General features: G+C 56.7%; 2 protein-coding genes across 2 annotated transcripts; one reads left to right on the top strand and one right to left on the bottom strand.

Moving 5' to 3' along the window:
• The first annotated feature begins 7,775 nt into the window (after window positions 1-7,775).
• On the top strand, window positions 7,776-11,415 carry CDEST_02539 (Putative threonine/serine exporter-like domain-containing protein). The gene has a single exon (XM_062918698.1). It carries the CDS (start codon window positions 8,142-8,144, stop codon window positions 11,079-11,081), a length of 2,940 nt encoding a protein of 979 aa, XP_062774749.1. The 5' UTR covers window positions 7,776-8,141; the 3' UTR covers window positions 11,082-11,415.
• Window positions 11,416-14,833: 3,418 nt separating this feature from the next.
• Window positions 14,834-16,859, bottom strand: CDEST_02540 (Putative major facilitator, sugar transporter, major facilitator superfamily). Its single transcript, XM_062918699.1, has 2 exons — window positions 16,107-16,859; window positions 14,834-16,046 (listed from the first exon to the last, which is right to left on the bottom strand). The coding sequence occupies exons 1-2, from the start codon at window positions 16,664-16,666 to the stop codon at window positions 15,068-15,070; spliced, it is 1,539 nt and encodes a 512-aa protein (XP_062774750.1). The 5' UTR covers window positions 16,667-16,859; the 3' UTR covers window positions 14,834-15,067.
• Between the last annotated feature and the right edge of the window lie 3,727 nt (window positions 16,860-20,586).

Below are 20,586 nucleotides of genomic sequence, written 5' to 3' on the forward strand. Positions count from 1 at the left end.
GAGGTTCCATGGTTCAGCGGTAGTCAGACGTTGGCAACAAGCTCTTGAGATGTTTGATGACTTCCGGTGCAAACAAAAAGGTTAATTCTTAGAAGCCAACAAGATTTGATGCCTGGCGGATCATCGCGAGAACGGATGGCGGCCAGTGTCTTTCCGTCCACCTGGGCCTATTTGGAGGCTTTAAAACATCAAGTCTGACTGCTTCTGTTTGGTATGTCTGGTATGCCTAAGCTATGGAGAAAGAGACATATCGAGAACTGCTTAAACTCCTATGATCAATGAGGGAAAATCATCCAAGATCAAGGTCTTTTGTTTTTCTGAATGATGGAATACTGCCTAAATGGACACCCGTGGTTGGGTATGGCCGTATAAGCCACAAGCATCAACAGTTACATCCGATCGACCCCTTATCTTGTATCTTGTCTTCGCTACACGTTGCTCCGTCTGGGCGCCGCGATCTCTGGAAGCACAACTGTACATGCATTGTGGCATTGAACACTCAGCTAGATGGATGGCCGTGAACTTGAACAGTGACAGGTCATTGGCGTTTGAGCACAAATACACATCTTGCACAAGCCTCATCGTCGATGATCTGACTTCACGCTGCTTAGTGTCCAAAGTCTGGGCGTGTACACGGCGGTTGTGAAGGTTGATAATTGGGACCGATGAACCGTCAGCCAGGCAACGAATCGAACCAAACGAAAAAACGAAAAAAAAACAAATCATACTCCAGCGTTGCCGTGGATCCAAGCCCTGCCGTGGCATTTGTCTCCTGTCAATTTCTATTCGTACAGAGCAGGATATCACTTTAGGAGCGCTCGATGGACACCCCTGAGATTGGGAATTCCCCGATCAGATCCACTGCTTTGGAACCGGGCCCGTTCTGTCAAATTCGGGCAGGCATCGTGAATAAGCCTCGTCACGACAGGGGGCCATGTCCCGTTGGGCTCTGAAGGGGGAAATTGGGATGCCTCGAGCCCGACGTCATGGGGTTCTCGACCGTAAGACGGTAGGGGGGGCATATCTCGCCAAGGTCTTGAAATGACTAGTCATTTTTTTTCCCTTTCTTATTTTTCTTCTCGTCTCTCTCGAGGTGGTCCCGCCCACCGTTGATACTTCACGATAGCTTCACTTGGACCACCCGCGGTACCAACACACGACCTACCCGTGTGGATAGCCACCACATATCAGAGCGCCAACCAGGGAACGAAATGAGAGGGTCACATTCATGCTTCCAGGGGAACTCGGCAACACCGCTCTCACAGACGTCCAGCCACACACACAAAAGCCAAGAAGAAAACGCCGCTGATATCAGGTGGACCCGGGTGTGCGGTGAGTTGCCGTGAGCTTGTGGGCGTGGGGGGTCGCCTATGACGGTGTTGTATCCGAGTCGACCATCATGGTAGGGGAAACTTATCCCCTCCTCTCCCTCCGAGTCCTCGACGAGGGTAGAAAAAAAAAAGTTCTAGACACCCATGGGTGAGCGAATTCTGACAGGTGCCTGCCGCTCGAGTGAGTTGCCTTGTCCCACGCTTCCACCTGGTTTACTCGCATCCGTCGTGTCTCCTCGTCTCGTCCCCTCCCTCCGTCTCAGACATATTCGGGCCTTTGGAGACGAGGAACGCGCCCACACGGCATTGGGGGACAATGAAAGCCGTTCCGACTTGCAGACGGCACGCAGTCTGAGATCCTGACGCGCGTCCGCGAACAGCAGCTTTTCACATGGGAGCTTTCTTCACATGTATTGATGAGAATCACATGCAGACAAGCGTTGAATCAGGACGTGGAAACTCACGTTGCTTGAGTCAATACTGCAATAGGTAGCATCATGCATCAAAAAGCAACATCTCAACTGAGTTTCCCGTCACAACAGTGCCTCTCTTGTGCCTCATCCTCTATTATCATCTTTTCCCTTATCATCATCATGAAGAGAGGGTAATCCGAACCCCCCCCCCGGTCCCCCCTCCCCTGGTACTGTCGGTTTCATCCAGAACTTTGGCCTGGACAGATCGTCCAATGCCGAATGACACTCGAAAACGTGCCGCACCCGAAAACTTTGACGGACTCGCCCGCCGCCGACTCAGGCTTGCACTCTCACTGCATCGCCCTTCACTCCCCTTAACAAGGCCGACCAGGTCTGGTTCAGAGACTTCTTCATCCAGATCCAACCATCACATTCAGCCCGTAAAACAGAGTTTCTGTTTGGTAGGTGGAAGGCCCGGCTTGCAACTCCCGCACTGCCTGTGGGCCAACACGAACCACGCAACGGCCCCGATACCGCCTATGTTTCGACGGACGTGACAAGGGGGGAGCAGGGGAGGGGCAAACCGGACGAAGTCTCATCTTATTTTGATACCACCGGCAAAGTGTGTGTATGTGTGTGTGTGTGTGTGTGTGTGTTTGTGTTCTGGAACCTTGGTGGAGTTCCATCCGTTGCCCATTTCAGAAAATCTTATCGTGGGAGCAGAAAATTTTAGACTCAGCAAGACGAGTCCAAAATGACTCCACTGTTGAGAGCTCCTACGCGGGACATGCTACGGATTATTTCACTACTACGGATACTACCACCACTACTACTAATTACTACTATTCGGCGTCCCCTCCCCCTCCTTGCGCGCATCATGGGTCAAGGCTCCCAGAGAGGAGCGGCACAGGGGGAAGGGGGGAGGGAAGGGGGGGGGGGGGGCGCGTTTTGCAAATGCCATGTGTGTGGACCGGGATTGGGCTGGAATGTCGAGCAGGGCCTCCCGGCGCGGTGTGATGGATCTCACGATCATGAGGCAGAGCAGAGATTGAACGAACAGTCACGATGTTTTCCCACAAGACCACGCAAGCCGGTGAGAATCTGTACGCTGTACGATGGATGAATCAAAACCCCCTCCCTTGGGATCCGCCGCGGGGCACGAAGGCGTGTGCGCTTGGCAATGGAGCTATCTGGCTGTTGCTGAATCCCCATTATCTCCTCGGATCCCGAACCGAATCCAGCTTAAAGGAGGAGAAGGAGGGGGTTGGGAAGTCAGCAAGGGAGGACGGAGAAGACGGACATGCGGCGCAGAGTTGTAGTCGGGGCCCCAACGGGGGGCGACTTTAAATGTGGGATGCGATATGTCGAGAATGGGCTGAAAGAAAACCCGCTGGATCGTGAGTCTTGTCTTGGGTTGACCTCGAGCAATGAAAAAAAAGAGATGAAAGTCTGATCTGGAAAGAAAAATGGATCGAGGCCCGGGATTTCCGAATTAGGGAAACCGAGAAAGAGGGACGCGGGACGAGGAGGAGAGCGAGACGCCCACGATAGGTTGGCAGGGGGCCCCTTTTTGTCATCACAAGGCCGGGTCGAGACATTAGCTGGAACGGTCGATATATCCACTCCTGGTGGAGAGAGACCGAGTGAGACTTTGAAGAGTACTAGCCGCACATCGGCGGGCTGAGATACAGGTGGAAAAGGGGATTGATTGATTGATTGATTTCTCGAGCCACAAAGGGACCCAGCAGTGGTGTAAGTGGTAGCTATCTCCTGCATACTGTAGCCGCATAGCTCACGTTGAGGGGCTCGGAGGGGTTTAGAGCCTGGATGGAGGGGTCACCCCGTCTTCCTGCCGACACGGCTGTGTGGTCTAGAACGGCGGTCGAGGCACCCTCCTCTCTGAAACGGGAGGGATTGTTGTTTGATTCCCACGGTGTGGTGGTTGTGGTGTTGACGAAGGGGGGTTTGATGCTTCCCGGCTCCGGTATCCCGCGGCGGGACACACGGGAGGACGGGCACACCACGGGCAACACTTGCACAAAGTTTCGAACCAAAGGCAATCTAGTGTACTTCGCACGACATAGCGGTCTGGATTATGGATGTCGTGATAGGGGGGATAGGGAGTAGGGAGTAGGGAGTAGGGAGTAGGGGGTAGGGGGTGAGATGGCGAACGGGCGTCACAGCCTCACTCGGGATAGAAACAACGACGGCGATACGAGGAGGTTACGCGTGTCTTTTGTTGATGACTGGAAAGGTTATGATATAGCGAGCCAAGAAGAAGAGCGGCCGAGAGAGAAGGGGGGAAGACAGGTACATCAAGGGGTCAGAGCGGACGAGATAGGCCAACTCAAAGTCAGATCACAATCCCGCGCGAATGATGTTCATGTGATTGTGGATACCGACTTACATCATCGACAAAGGGGTCGTCGTTCGAGTCGCGGAAAGATCAACGTTAGGAGAGAGTGAGTGAGAGACAGGAAGAGGCTGAGAGCCCCGGTTGGAGATGAAGCGGCAGAGCCTCCTCTCCTGAACGTGGCATCGACAGGTTGAGTACGTACACACATTTTCGTGCCGTCACGGGCGGGAAAAGGTGGTGGTGTCCTGCTGTCAAGCGCACTTGCCCCTAGTGCGGTATCCTCTTCTCAAGATAGAATTGGGCGAGACCACGAAAAAGCAAGATGGGGGCCCGGTAGGGTGGGAGAAGAAGGGAAGAAGGGGAGAAGAAAGGAGACGATGGGGGGGGGGGGGGGGGGGGGGGGCGTGGGATGGCACTCGTTCATACGTCATACCATCTGCGTCTCGCTGTGCCAACGGCCGCCACCATTGCACCGGCGATTCGGGAACAGGGGGGAGGGGGGAGTTGAGAAAATAAATAAAAACAAAAGGTTCTGCATACAGTCTTTTGGCCAGGTTCCGCGGTTCGGATGTTTGGCCCGGGATGACATGGGAACCACATTCGGTGCCGCAACGAACCTGGACACACACTCACACGCCAGATCGGGAGCCTGCGCCACCCAGTCTGCACCAGGGGACTGCCCTGATTGTCTCGCTCTTGGCCTCTTGGGGCCCTGAAGCTAGCCAGGGTAGGTAGTGGTAGTGGTAGTGGTGGTGGTAGGGAGGGAGGAAGGGATGTGAAAGTGGTTGCGGAAATTCTGGCGGCGTTTGGAATCTTCGTTTTTTTCCAAGGACGAATCCGCAGTTGAGTGTGTCACGAGCACGTGTGTGAGATGAGATGTGTTTACCATGTTTGTTTGCGTGAATGCGGCGGATGACGGGGAAAGGGGGGGAGTTGATTCATGAGGTTCAGTGAGCGAGTGAGTGGGCGAGTGAGTGGAATGAGAGTGAAAGTGGGCGTTGGTTGGCGGAACCACCAACATTTTGGCGAGCCGCCTGCCTATCTCCTCCGGTAACTATAATTCAACTTGGCAAAATGCTGTCAAGGGGAGGGAGGAGGGGGCACCCGAAGGACGTTGAGTCAAACCCGCCTGGATGTACATCGTAAAGCCCATTATCGAGCAATGAGACGTTTTCGGAGAAAAACTCAAAGCTAGGCGGGCGGATGACGAGCACCGAAGCAGCTATGGCAAATGGGCGGCACGCTCCCTTATCCCAATCGGCCCTACGGAGAGCGGCGTTTCGCATGCAAGATTGGGCCATCGATCACATCTGCAACAGGACCGACTTACTGCAGCGCCGAACCACCTTCACCCGACACACGCCTCCGGGGCGAGGGGGGCGACTGTCCTTACACCCCGTCTCAGGGGACATCCTAGAACACCACCAGCCGACGAACCTGAACAGCGGGAACAGTCTACTGTACTAACTAGTAAGTTAGTCAGAGATGGCGGCCGGAGACGTTCTGTTGGGAACGGGGGACGATGGAGGAAGAGAGGGTCGGAGGGAAAGTTGGGATGCCAATGCCTGTTAGTTTAGCTCTGCTTTTTTAGTTTCTGCCCGCCCTAACACACACACACACACAGGGTTTTCCGCCGGAACATCGCCGCACTCTCTCACTACCTGGAGGTGAAATAGTGATGGCGATGGTGGTGGTTGGTCGCTGCTGGCTTGTGAAAAGTGCTGAGTTTTCCCCGTCGCGTCCATGGCGTTCGTTAATCGGGCCCTTTTCGAGCGCGAGCGCGCGACTGCTCCTCGGTCTAGAAGCAGTTCATTTGTCATTGAAGATTAGCGGACGGGGTTGATGTGATGTGTTGATGTGCGCGCACCTCACGCCTTCCCCCCGTTCCGTCCTCGCTCTCGCACCGCCCGAGTCGGGTCAAACGTCTCCTTGCAAGCCGATCGAGACACAGAAGGTTCCGCGCGGCGGCTAGCTAGCCAGCTGTGTTGTGCTGGCCGGGGGGCGGATATGGCGCCAGCAGGGAGAGAGAGAGAGAGTGAGAGAGCACAACATCAAACTGATAACGATGGCAGCGAGCCATACTGCGTCGTGCTTGGTGCAGACACGTGTTGGCCCCGAGCCGGCTGCGCTACCGGCTGCGAGGACAAGGCGGTCGGCCTGCAGCCGCGGCGGGATAAGGCAATGATGGGCAGCAGGTGGTGCGGGCAGCGGGACAGTTCGACTTGGCTCGGCGCAGGAAGTTCTGATCAGTGATGGCCCAAGGAAAAGGAAGAAGAAGAAGGGAAGGGGGGGGGAGGGTGTGAGTTGATGACGGCATGGGGGTCAGGCTCGGCGGGCAAAGGGGGGGCTCCCAAAGAACCAAGAGACTTGGAAGACACAGAGAATGGATGGCTAAGGGTTCCTGGCAGGGATGGGGAGAGTCTTGGAGGGGTGGGATCTGATGCAGGGGAGGTTTGCCTCTGTCCTCTCAGTTGCTCAGTGTTGACTTTCAGTACAGACACTCCTGCTGTCGGGACTCTGTACTCTGTACAGAGTACAGGTAATACTCTCAGCACTTACTCTCAGTACTCACTCTCACTACTCACTCTCAGTACTCACTCTCAGTGCTCAATCTCAGTCTCGGTCAGTCTCAGTGCTCATTCTCACTCAAAACCTTGCCCTCACTAGCAGAACTGCTTCTCATTCATATTGCTGCAGAGTGAGAGAAAAGATACGTACCTCGGATTCCCTCTTCCCTCCATCTTGACTCTTCAATACTGTACGGATGGTGTCACACCTTTACACTTTTTCAACCACACACACACACACACATCGAAACTCTGCACTGCTTATCGCCGCATCCACCACCGCCTCCACCACCGCATCGCCGGCTTCTCTCCACTTCTCTCTGACGACTTGCTGTGGGCCCTCTTCGTGTTTTTTCCTTTCTTTCTTCCTTTCTTCCCTTCTCCTTCGTCCTCGCCCCGCCAGCCGAGCCCGTCCGTCTTGCTTGGCCACCCACTCACTCTCTCCCCCTTACGCTTCGTGTAGTGTACTCTGATAGTACATCGTACACTACACTACGGACACGCAGTGGTGGTCAGGCAATTCGCATGCCATGCCATGGCGGCAAGGCGTGGGATGTCCATGTTCATCCATGCTCATCCATGTTCATCCATGCCCATCCATACCATACCATACCATCCCATACCCTTATCCATGACCACCCGCCCCTGGCGTGGGTGGACAGACGGATGGACTGGACTCGGTGGGCGCCGACTGTCAAACATGGTTCAAGGTCCATGGCTCGATGACCATCCCGGCCTCGAGACCCAGTGCTCCGTACACTAAACATCGGTCTATCCAGCCTATCCATTCATGAATCCATCCAGAGAGCCTAGCATCCATCACTTACCATGTGTGAGAGCACCGGGGCCGAGAAACACCACCAAGCACCCACGCCCGCCGTGGAGCTTCCCGGTCTGCTCGTTGCCGTTCCTGCTCGTAGGCTGGTCTCCAGTTCTTTCCATTCTGTCCTCTTTTTTTATTTGCCATTCATTACGTTCCCAGACGTGTTGCTGTCCGCCGCTTCCGCCTGCCACTTCCAAGTTCCCGAATCCCATTAGATCATCCTCCTCCTCCTCCTCCTCCTCCTCCCCCTCCCCAGTCCCCCCTTCATCCAACTCCTCTTCAACACAGCCCTCCTGTCTTCTTACACGATGGCGCCTTCTTTTCACGAATGCTACCGCCGTGAGGTCCACTGACGAATCTCTCCCGCCAACATTGTCATCGTCGTCGTCGTCGTCGTCGTCGTCGTAGACACCGCTCGTCCGAGATACCAGGATACTTACTTGATCCATCCCACAAATATTCCACATCAGCAGCTATAACACTTCCTTTGACCACGGCGCCGCTTTTTAGCTTCCGTTCTGTTCAGAAAACGCATCCGAGATAACGAACGAGAAGAATCATTGAGGACGATAGAGACCAATTCCGAGACCAGAGGCCGACCGACCGACCGATAGATAGCTAAGACGACGATCATTGCTCCGTACCGGCACAATGTCGGGGTCCCCTCAGGATCCGGGGGCGAGCAGCTCCAACACGAGCTCCAGCGTATCCCCTCAGCCTGCTGCGTCCCAAAACCCTTTCAACAACAATCAACAGCCGGGAAAGCTCCAGACTCCGCCGCTGCTCCATCCTTCGTCCGCGACGCCCCAAGCACGAAAAGAAAAGAAGAGGGTCGGATTCCACGGCGACGGCCAGGCCCAAGCCCAAGTCCAACCGGAGAACCGCCCGCCGAGCATCGTCATCGAGGACGACTACTTCGCCCAGGCCATGTCTCCTGAAGGTCCCGAAGTTAACCCCTTCGACACCCCGCGCCGCCGAGACACTGATGTCACCCCGGCCGGCGCCCCGGATGCCGGCGAGCTGCGCCGCGCCCTCACCCAGGTGCTCAACTTGGAGAACCAAGATGGCAGCCCTTCCGAGACGCCCGCCCGGCCCCGGCCCGTGTTGCGTCGGAACACCAGCTACGACGACCCGCAGGAGAGGGAAAAGGCCGACCTCGCCGAGCGAACCGCCGGCGAACGCCAGCAGCGCTCCGGGCTCGAGGCCCGCCAACGCGCCAACCGCCTGGCCGTCAGCATCGAAAACTACTCTTCGCCCCCGTCTCGCACCAACTCGGTCGACATGGCCTACAATCCCTTCAGCGACGACGAGGACGCGGATCACGTCACCGGCCTGAGCTCGGCGGTAGACGGCGCCCAAGACCGACGCAAGGTCCGCTCCCGTCCTAGAAAGAACTCTCACCTGGACGCCGAGAACCTCGTTCGATCGCACACGAAGCGCTCCAAGAAGGGCGACCGGGGACCGAACGACTACTTCAAATACCAACCACCGCCCGGCGTCCGCTCCGGGACCGCCACACCCACCCTCGAGCAGTCGTACGCCCACGACTATGTCCCGCCGCCCAAGCAGTACCACGGCGGTATTCTCTCCTCCCTTCTTAAGCTGTACAACGAGAATGGAAGCGGTGGCAGCAGTGGTCGAAACACGCCCGGTGCCAATACGCCCGGGACGGCAACGCCCAACCATTCTCCTCCCGGCTCCAAGCCGGCATCTGCCCCCCCTTCGGCCCCCCCCTCGGCTCCCGGATCTCCCCGTCCGTCGCGCCCCAACAGTGGCTTGTTCCACTACCACAAAAAGCAGGGATCCCGCTCTTCCGTTGCCCTGGCAGAACTTCTCAAGTCGTCGTCCGCCATGGCCGGTCCCGCCTCGAGCGTCTTCAGCCAGGGATTCACGGAGAAGATCAAGCATGAGCCCCCGTCGAGGCCGAAGAAGAGGAAGTCCAGTGTCTGGGGCGGCTCGTCGCCCAAGTCCTCCAAGGCGGACGATAAGATCCGCATCACCAAGCACATTGCCCAGATCTTGTCGCGCCATAAGTATCTCGTCAAGCTGTGCAGGGCGCTGATGCTCTATGGTGCTCCGACGCATAGGCTCGAGGAGTACATGAAGATGTCGGCCCGCGTGCTCGAGATCGAGGGCCAGTTCCTCTACATTCCCGGCTGCATGATCATCAGCTTCGACGACAGCGCCACCCACACGACCGAGGTCAAGATTGTCCGTTCGGCACACGGCGTCGACCTGGGCAAGCTGCGCGACGTGCACGACATCTATAAGCAGGTCGTCCACGATCTCATCAGCGTTGACGAGGCCACCATCATGATCGAGAACATCACGAGCCGCAAGCTCAAGTTTGGCAACTGGACGCGTGTGCCGATCTACGGCCTGGCCAGCGTCTGTGTCGCCCCCTTCGCCTTTCAGGGACGCTTCATCGATCTGCCCATCGCCTTTATCCTCGGCTGTATCCTCGGCTGGATGCAGCTTATCCTCGCGCCGAGCAACGAGTTGTACGCCAACGTCTTCGAGATCACGGCCGCCATCGTCACTTCCTTCCTGGCCCGCGCCTTCGGATCCATCAACAACGGCGAGCTGTTTTGCTTTTCTGCACTGGCGCAGAGCTCCATCGCCCTCATCTTGCCCGGTTACATGGTGCTCTGCAGCAGTTTGGAGTTGCAGAGTCACAACCTGGTGGCCGGGAGTGTGCGCATGGTCTACGCCATGATCTACACCCTCTTCCTCGGATACGGCACCACAATCGGCACCGCCCTCTACGGCATGATCGACAAACACGCAGAATCCCGGACGTCCTGCACCAAGCCGCTTAATAGGAACTGGTACCTGCTCTTCGTCCCGGGCTTCACCCTTTGCCTCTGCATCATCAACCAGGCCAAGTGGAAGCAGACGCCCGTCATGATCATCATCTCGCTGGCCGGGTTCCTCGTCAACAGCTACTCGTCCGACTTCTTCGTCGGCAACGCCCAGATCTCCAACATGCTGGGCGCACTCACCGTCGGGCTGCTGGCTAACCTCTACTCCCGCCTCGGTCGCCACGCTCACAACTACTGCCTCGACTTCCTCGACTGGTGGGACCTCCGCATGGCTCCGCGCTTTGTCACCGCGAGCCGTCGCCGCAACGAGCGTCCTCGTCCGGAGATGTATCAGATGTCCGGGCAGACCGGCGCTGGTGCCGGCTCCAACGGGGTCCACACCCCCGGCGAAACCACGCCCGAGACGGCGCCCACCACACCGACGACCGAGGCCTTCTCCGAAAAGGACATGGCCGAAGGCGTCGTCCCCGAGCGAAAGCGCACCGTGGGCTACGGACTTGCCGCCGCAGCCATGCTGCCTGCGATATTCGTGCAGGTACCTAGTGGTCTTGCGGCCGGCGGGTCGCTGCTTGCTGGCGTGACGTCCGCAGACCAGATCACCAACAACAACGGCACGACAACCGGTGACTCCTCGGACCTCAACAACTCAGCGTTCGCTGTCCTCCTCAGCGTTATCCAGGTCGCCATCGGCATCACCGTCGGCCTGTTCCTGAGCGCCCTGATGGTATACCCGCTAGGGAAACGTCGCAGCGGCTTGCTCAGCTTCTAGTTTGTGCAGAGCAGGGTCCTGCCGGCGCGGTTAGATTTTCATTTATTCGGTTATTGGATGTGGGCCTTCGAAGCACCACCGGACTTGGAGTTGGGTCTCGGGACGAGACGGTTTCTGGATACAAGGAGCATTAGAAGAGCAAGCATGTAAACGGCAGTAGGGCGTCTGTGTTTTTGGGTTTCAGCGTTGCCTCTTTTTTTCTTTTTTGCTAAGCAGGGGTTTGGATCGAGTGTCGAGTTAGAGAGTTCGGTATTCGAACATGGAATACAACAGAATAAGTAGTAGAACAAAGAACAGACACCAGAGGTGGTAGAACCTCCAGCACATCATCACACTTCCTTCTCGATATCATTGCATCAAGTGAATGGGCCACTACCCATGCAGGCTAAGCGACCGTGTTCTGCTGGTGTGTTTCGTTGACTGAGTGCGGCGAGAGGTGATTTGACTACATGGACCTAGCCGTCGTTACGAGGCGCGTGCGGGCCAGCTGGTGTACGTTCGTACAGCAGGACTCCGCGACGCTTTTCAGTATTTTCCGAGGATATGCGGACCCGTGACGGTAGGTGGTGACCTTGGTCGAAAGGTGATGTTGTCTGAGTGAAGGGAGCTAGATGGGCGAGGCTGGTCAACGGGAGTTTATCGTGCCTGCGGTGTGTATTTTATCCATGTGGAATTCGTATATGTTTGTTGACTTTGGCCAAGCTGGGTTGCTGCAGTCGCAGATGGCCTCGCGATTCTTCGTACAGCATTACCAACTGCGCAGAGCATTCAAAGGGCCCTGCCGAGGCGCGATGATAAAAACAGGCGAAAAGCCCGTCACTAAAGTCAGAAGACCTCTGAACTATTGCGGAACCCCCCCCCCCCCCCCTCTCTCTCTCTATAGACTATCTCTTGACTGCAACCTGCCAGCTGTCAAGTTGATGACTCGCCGCCTGCGTCCCGGGTGACTGTTTCCAACGTTTTCTCGGAGGCTGCTTGTGCTTCTTTCGTAAAAGTCGTTTGCTTCCCCGGAATGAAATCCCGCGTCACCACCTTATGTCACAGTTGAGGGGCTCTTCCAGCTGCTTCGCGGTGCGATAAGTGTGATCGACTGGGACGCTGCTGGAGCACACTGGCCGGTGAATCGCGCACGATCCCCTGTCGGGGTTGAGGTTTCCAAACTGCAGTTGCCCGGCTAGTTCGTCGTATATCATGGAGATCCGCCCGGCGTCGTTCGAGATATCCTGTGGCTGCTCGCCGCATGGTCGGGTTGGTCAAGGACGCGGCCGAACTTCCAAAGACATTGAGATGACGTCTATGCAAGCGTGAAAGGGTGGCGTGGCTAGGATCGTTTAGAGTACTTTCACTGAAACTACTGTTTCTTGTTTTTTCTTTTTTCCCCTCGCGACAATCGGTTTAAGATGGTATCTTGGTTGCTCTGTCTAGGCCGTTCTTGTACTTTGAACAAACTATGAGCTCTACAGGTCGGCTGTTGTGTCTGACTGGGTGTTTGTACAGCTGGAATCATGGCCCAGTGTCAGATGATACATGGCAATGGCGGAACGGAGGGAACAGCATTGTGGAGACTTGCGTCTACCACAGGAACATTCAATGTCTTTCCAAAAAAGAGAAACGACATCTCCGAGGTCTCTCCTCCAGCCAGATACGCACCGGATGACCATCTAATGACCGGTGCCCCTGTGATAAGTTGAGGGACAGGTTGCTCGCCCTCCTTCTCGATGAAGACTTTCGACTCAATGATTCAGTTGCAGGGTGTTCTGATCGCCAATCTTCATCGGAGGGCCGAGGAGGGTACCGCCATACATCCGCGCGCCATCCTGAACGTCCTTGGCCTTGTGAGTGCGCAGTGCGAGATTCAATAGCTAGGTTACGCGGACTGCGAGACCTGGTATGTTATGAGAGATATGTCTTGCACGCAGGCCGACGGCAAGGTTCTTGAATCTTGGTACATGTCTTTCACTATGGCGCATTCTGATTCCCGGTACCTAGACTGCTTTCTCCGCGCCCAAGTTCTACTCGTCGTAGCCCTTGAACTAGGGACATCTTTTTTTTGAGATTGCGGACAAGAACGACACACGCAATACAAAGAGACTTACTTCAATGGATGATACCAAAAAGTGCTGCCAGGAATCAAAAGAGAAGAAGCGGGGGGGGGGGGGGGCATCGGTAATCGCTTGTTCGGATGCCGGTCATCAGGGCCACTGGCGCAACCGGCCACCGGGGATCGGGAGAGGAAGAGGGGAGCGGCGCCGCGGGAGTCGGGAACGATGTAAGACCCGAGTATTGGGCGCGAATCTGACCGCGCCGCAGGAGTACATTTGCTACCCGCATCGTCGCTGGAGGGGCGGGCCGCTGACTTGGGCAAACGGACAAGATCCGAGCAGTATCCTTGTGTGCTGCCAAGCGGCCAAGCAAGCTAAGCAGGCCTTTCTTCGTCTTTCTCTACATTGTGCCACATGCCTGCCTCGTGTGCCATCCCGCATCTGGACCCCGTTCCCGTTTGAAAGCTGGCTGGCAAGAAACCGCCGCATCCAACGAAGCCTTGCCCGCTTCCCTATGTCGTTGAAAAATTGGAACGACATGTGAGAAGGACGCTGAGATGGGCGAAGGTGCCGACCAGATCCCGCCATTAGGATACCAGGGTTCGGCAAGAGGGAAGGGAAGTAGGGGTTGGATGAATTCTACGATTACATATCATCGGATCGAGGTTCGTAAGCACAAATATCTCATCTCTTGCTTGTTGGACCCGTCGGATTTGTGAACGCGTGCCAAGTCGTCGGGCTCGCGATGGAGGCAAAAAGCGGTGCCTCTGCTCGAACCCCACGCCCGCGAGCGAGAGGGAGAGGGAGAGGAAGAGGAAGAGGGAGACGGCCTTCTCCCCGCGCCCTCGCCCCTCACCCTTGTTTCCCTCATCAGAGTCCTCCCGCACCGCTTCCCGGACCCACCTCTTCCTCTCAATTCTGGGGAGGAGGGAGAAAAAAAGGTGAAAAGACCCGGTCTGGAATCAGGGTCGGCCAGTCTCCAGATCAGGTTTGGATGTTGGGGGTGGTGGGGGAAGAGAACGGGGGAGACTGAGTGAGAGGGGGGACCCGTCGAAAAAACATTTTGGAGTTTTGTGGTCCTCTCCACCACGACAAATCCACAACGGACGCCAGGAGAACAACTTTTTCCCTCCCCCACCCTCACTTGTGTTTGGTTTGGTTTGGGTTTTTTTTTTTCTTCTTCTTTCTTTTGCTTGTGAGAGCGGCCCCGTCCCGCTCATCGTACGATTGTCATCTCAGGCGGACCCGCCTGCGAGCTCGTCAACCGTTACCATGTTGGGAGGGGAGGAGGGGAGCGGAGCGGAGGCAGAATGAACAGTGAGATCTCGTGACGACACACCGGAAGGGTTGCAGCGCAAGATTTTGACACTCCGAGATCCGGGGGAGCCTCATCCAATTAGATATCCGTGGACGGGGGCCATCAGGCCATTATTCAACGCCCGCTGACTGACTCTGGGAACCTTGATACGGTTGGTAAGACTCTAAATGCAGATTTGAGCGAGCGTGCAAGTAAGTGCGGACTGCGCAACAGGAAGAAGACCTACAAGCTTCACGCCAAGCCGCCGGGCAAGTATCGGCGTCGCTGGGCACGAAGCTTATCTTGAGCATCTGTTGTCTAGTGAAACGCAATACGCCCTTTCTTCATAGTGCATTGGAACGTCATCAGGGTCTCCTCCCATGGGCGTGCAGATGGTATCCTTCTTTTGTCTTGTTGTTTTTCAATTCATTTCAATTCAATAATGCTTCATTTCGCGCCTATGACGCTTTTGCTCTTGGGTATTGTGACGGCCTCCCCGGCCTCCGGATAGGCATTTCCTTTGCTAAACCCTCCTTCTCATGTGCCTGTTTCGTTCGTCTTCCAAAATCCCACCTGTGGGCGTATCCAAGAAAATTTCATTAGACTCCTCTAGTCCCCCCCGTACAGTCACCGACTGCTTCGGATCACTACTTGCGTGCGGCATCCTCGACGTTGGCGGCCTTGATGCTGCCCTTCTCCTCGTCGTGGTCGTCAATCTCCTTGGCCTCGGCCATCTCGCCCTCGACGCCAGCAACGGCGTGCTCGAAGCTACGGCCGCGGCGCTCGGGTCCGAACATGGTCGTGATGACAATGCCTGTTGCGATGATGGCGGTGGCGATGCCCATAACGGGGCCGTATGCCTCGACACTGTGGCCTGAGGGGGCCGTGACGAACGTCTTCTCGGCGATGGCGTTAACAATCTGGGCCGACGGCGACGAGATCATGTTACCCAATTGGTAAGTGATACCGGGGAACGACGAGCGGAAGGCCGGGGGCGACAGCTCGTTCAGGTGGATGGGAATGACACCCCAGGCACCCTGGACGAAGAACTGCATGAAGAAGCCGCTGGCGCTGAGGGCACGCTCGCCCTGGGGCAGGATCCAGGCGGGGATGAGGCACGCCGACATGATGGCCGAGGCGATGATGGCGCGGCGGCGGCCAAAGAACTGCGACAGGTAGCCGATGATGGTGCCACCGACGCAGGCGCCGGCTTTCATCAGGATCGAGGCGCGCGACGCGCCGGCATTGGCCATCTCCTTCTGGGCAATCATGAAGGTCGTGTACGAGTCTTGCGACGTGTGCGAGTAGAAGTTGAACCACGTCATGAGGATGATGCAGTAGACGCACATCTTCCACTCCTGGGCAAGCATCTTCTTCGTCTCTCTCCAGAAGGCGCCGGGGGACGCCGTCTTCTTTCCGCGAGCCTTGGCCTCGAGGAACTGCTGCGACTCGGGGAAGCAGACGCGGACGAGACCGACGGCGATGGAGATGCCGGCGGCGATCCAGAAGACCGTCTTCCACGTCTCAACACCACCACCGACGCCGAGGTTGGCGCAGGCAGCGAGGACGTAGCCGAAAGAGTATCCCTGTTGGAGGATACCGGACATGAGGCCACGGGCGTTGGAGCTGGGGAGGTTCACATGTTAGCAAAGGTTCAGGTACTACTATATGGAGAGCTCGACATACGGGCAGTGCTCGAGGGCCATGGCAATGGCGTTGCCGTAGACACCTCCCATGAAGAGGCCGAACAAGCTGCGCACAGCCAAGAACTGCTGGAAGGTGGTGCTGTAGATGGTGGCGATCTGGAGCAGGCCGAGGATGATCATGTTGAGAACCATGGGCCACTTGCGGCCGTACTTGTCACCAGCCAGGCCGAAGAAGGCGGCGCCGACGGAGCGGAGCAAAAGAGTGAGGGTGATGGCGGTGGTGATGTCCGTCTTGGAACGATCGTAGTAATGGGCCAACTTGGTGGTCTGGATGGAGAGGGCGTGGAAGTCAAAGGCATCGGCGGTCCAAGCGCAGAAGCCGCAGAGGAAGAAGAGCCAGTCGCGGGGCCCTAGCTGGGCCATCAGGCTGAAGGGGTTCTTGATGGGATCGGGATCCTGCCATTCCGTGTGCGTCTCGCCCGTAGGACTGACGACGACGGTGCGCTGCTTCCAAATGAAGAGGTCCTTCAAGGACTGCTTCGCCGTGGCCACGACACCCTTGGCGATGGGGTCGGCAGGCTGGGCGTTTGGTGTCGACATGCTGGATGTCGTATGTGCGTGCGTGTGTTTATGTGTGCGTGCGTGACACAGTTACAGAATCTGCCTAGACAGACTCCTCAAATACTGCCCAGGAAGGTAGATGAGGGCAATGAGAGGACAGTGGTGTAAGGGAAGAAGAGGTGGAAGGGGAAGTCGAAGAGGATGAGGCACGACTGACAGAGGTCAAGTGGGAGGAATGGATGGGATGATGGGGGGACACAGACTTCTTCATATAGTTGAGGGCAGCCTTGATAGCCCTCCTCATCGACGAATCACCAGCCAGTCCGGCGTCTCGGGGCCAAGAGTTCGTCGGGCAAGGGGGGACAGTGGACACTGGACAGCATGATGGAGAAGGACAGAGAACAGAACGCAAAGCAACGGGTATCTAGGGTTGGATGACCTACATCCCAGTCAGCCCCCGTTTCGAAAACGATCATCTCCCATGATGGAACACCGCAGTGAAGCGTCATGATGAGAGTGGGCAGACAGACCAATAGCGGCACTAGTACTGGGCAGAGATGGCTTTGATGGATGCGTGGGGAGTACAGAGTTGACGATGCGGGGTCGGGTACGGGGTCGGGGTCGAAGAGGATGGTGAGGAGAAGTGAGTGAGATGGAATGAGGGGAGGCATGCAGCTAGAGTTTTTTAGCGGAGAAACGAGATACAAAGCATCAGGTAGAGCAGGCCAAGTAGAGAGCAGCATGCAGACCAGGTCGAGTGACCAGACACGAACGAGGAGAGGTGAGCAGAGGGGAGGAAAGAAGAGAGGCCGGGGTGTCTGGTCCAAGTCGGCGTCAGAGCAGGGAACAAGTAGGGGACCACGATGATTACGAGGGATTGGCCCACGCTTTTGCACTACTGCATACGATAGCGTCCGTCCCCCAGAAGCAGCAGAGACGGCCTTCGCTCCGGCACATGATGGATCAACAGCCCATGCAGGTAGTAGCAGAACGGGGGCAAAGAGCAAGGAGTGTGGGCGGAACAGGGGTATGTGAGCGTGCGAGTGTGTGTGAGTGTGTTGGACGGCGGCACAGGATGATTTGTGTTTGTAGTTATGAACCATACTACGGCCATGAGTGCGGCAGCCGGACAGGAATCCGGGGCGGTAGTGGGAAACACAGTGACGGGGCTTGCCCGAGATGTTCATCCAGTGGCGGGAGGGGGCGATATAGAACGCCTTGCTGGTCCGCCCTCGCCAAAGAGGTGACCCCTCCCTCCCAGGGTATGGCGGAGAGTATTGCGGTGTCGGAGCAGTGTAAGAGACGGATGGACATGAGGCCAAGAGACACGGGCAGAGTGGAAGGCTACCTAGGAATAGTAACGGGGAAAGGGTTGAGATGGTTTTGGTGAGCTGACAGGTACAGCTTCAACGGCAGAACCAACAGGAAAGGCGCCGAAAAGACACCTTTGGAAGAGGGGGAAGAAATGAGGGTTGAGGCCAGGAAAAAGTTTGCGCCTCACACGTCCAGGAGGTCTTGGCCGTCCGTGTTGGGGACAGCAAGTGTTTGGTCTGTGGGGAGAAAGGGGGGGGGGGGGGGGGGTTATTGGTGATGGTGTTGCATCACGACCGAATCCATTTGATGGAGCAGCATCATGATGGTGGAGGAGGAGGGAGGGGGGCAGACAATGAGATGTGTGGGCGAGGGATGAAAAACTGGATGGAAAAAAAAAGACCTACAGAGTCATGAACTAGATCAAAAATGTTGGTTGCGCAAGGCAAGGTACGTATCGAATGGCCCAACGTGACGACAACCACCCCCGAGGTTTTTTGGGAAAGAGCACTCAGCAGTCAGCAATTACCAGTTGCCAGTCAATGAAGGAGGAAAGAGCACGGCGAGGAAGGTAGGGAGGGATCCACCCGGTCACGATCACGCCCTCCTGCCTGCCCTCCTCCTCCACGTCCGTCCTGGTCTTTTGGTGGAGGGAAGGCACGGAAGGAACCCGACAGAAAGCGAGATAAGGAACGCTCGGTGCGCCGTGACCATTGAGGGAGGGCACAAGCAACACACCAAGAACCAAGACTCGCAAACGAACAAATTGCGGCCAGAGGTGGAGCATGGATGGGCTCGCTCAGCACACGCAGGCCAAGACACAACGGGCGATGGCTCTGCCAAGAAAGTGCTTGTGTCCGTCTCGGCAAGCCATCCCGTCATGCCAAGTCGCTGGGCGCTGCGAGGCATGTCGCCGCACTTCTGACGACGTCGACGACGGAATCACGGATTAGAGGACGGAAGGTGGAGTGAAGTCGAACAAAACACCGACCCGAGGGGAAGAAAACCCGCGACGTTGTTTTCCGCGTCAGAGATGGAACGAACTGGTTGACAGCGGCTTTACCAGCCAGATTCGACCCCGCCAGAATGCCCGATCCGCAGTACGGGGTAATTAATGCCCCGTCATCTCATGGTGGTGCTGGTGGTGCTGCGCCGGTGGCTGCGGGTACTAGAGGGCGCGTGTCCTGTCCTGTCCCACCGTACAAGATGAGAAATAGTGTGGCATGTGGGATACGTCCGTCACAGGGTACGGGGACGTGGATGCTGGGGAATTAAGCTTAACGGCCGTGGATTGGAATACCTTGATCTGCTGGCTGATGCATTGCTAACAGCCAGCACTGTGAGCATCGGCCGACTCTGCCAGGCGCATTCTGTCGCGGAGAGGGAGAACATGCCGCCTGCAACATCTCTCTTGGCCAATGAAACCGTTTGCAATCAGAAGTTCAGGTTCTGGGAGGCCCTGTCATCGGTGGTCACGTTGCAAACAAGAAAGCGTCCAGTGGACAGTGGTCAATGTCAGGGTCATTACAGACCTTGTACTGCAAACTCCAGACTCCAGACTCCAGTCCACCCACCCTCTCCTTGCGTCTCCATTAGACCATAAACGTAACCATGACCATGTTCCTCCCCAGGTTTTTGTTCTGTGTCTAGGTCGAGTCGGGGCGCTGCAAATGGCCCCAAACTTTGGGAAAGACCCAGGAGACACGCACCTGCTAGTTAGTTGGCCATCGTTCGTGAATTATCGGAACTGGACCCGCCCCCACCCCCCGCCTCCACCCCCACTGGCTGACTAGCATAACTGCCAACTGCTACTGGCTCGCTCCTTTCTCGCCGGAAAGAAAAGGAATGGCAAGCAAGACCCGTAACTTTTCCTTTGGGCAGGCACCGGGGCAGGCCGGGGCAGACCAGGTTCACCGGGGGAGGAGGGGCAAAGGGGGCTCCTTCTGTTCGGGCGCAACACCGGGGGCGTCAGGCCCCACTCCCTCCCTCGAGACTTCGGCCATCTTCCGATTCCTCTTCTCCCGCTGTGGCCGACATCCCCATCTTCTTCACACGACCTCCTCACTTCTGGCCCTTTCGACCCTTTCGACTTTTTCGACTCGTCACCTTCTCGACCCGCACTCTCTCCCTTCCCCCCGAAAGCAGCCGGCATCAGACAGTCTCAATAGGAAACCCCCCCCCCTCTCCCCCGGGCTCCAGTCTCCAGTCTCCGACTTCCGGTTCATTCTCCAGTTCTACAACACGTGCCTGCAAAGAGTCATCCACCTGGGTCCCGAATCTTCGTCAACCGTAAACCTCATTTCGAGTCATGCCCGCTCAACCTGCTTTGGTCTAGCCTACCTCGTCGCTGGCCTGGCCATCGCAGACCAGACCGCAGGCGACGCGCCAGGCGACATCGCAGCTGCTGCCAAGACACCATGTACCTCTAAAACATGCCATCGTCTCTGTCCTGCCGCCGCCCACCCTAAGCCAGTCCGAGCCGCTCGCTCTCAGAGGCTCGTTGCCAAAACACACATGCATCTTTGGAGAGAGATGCAGATGCAGATACGACCTGTCCCGGCACTTGACCTCCTCCGAGCGAGTCCCACTGCTCACTTGCCGCCGCCCGCCCGCCGAACCATGGGAGGAGACGTCAACCATCCTTGATG

This window comes from Colletotrichum destructivum, chromosome 2 (assembly GCF_034447905.1).
Source record: "Colletotrichum destructivum chromosome 2, complete sequence".
In the NCBI taxonomy this organism is placed as follows: Eukaryota; Fungi; Ascomycota; class Sordariomycetes; order Glomerellales; family Glomerellaceae; genus Colletotrichum; species Colletotrichum destructivum.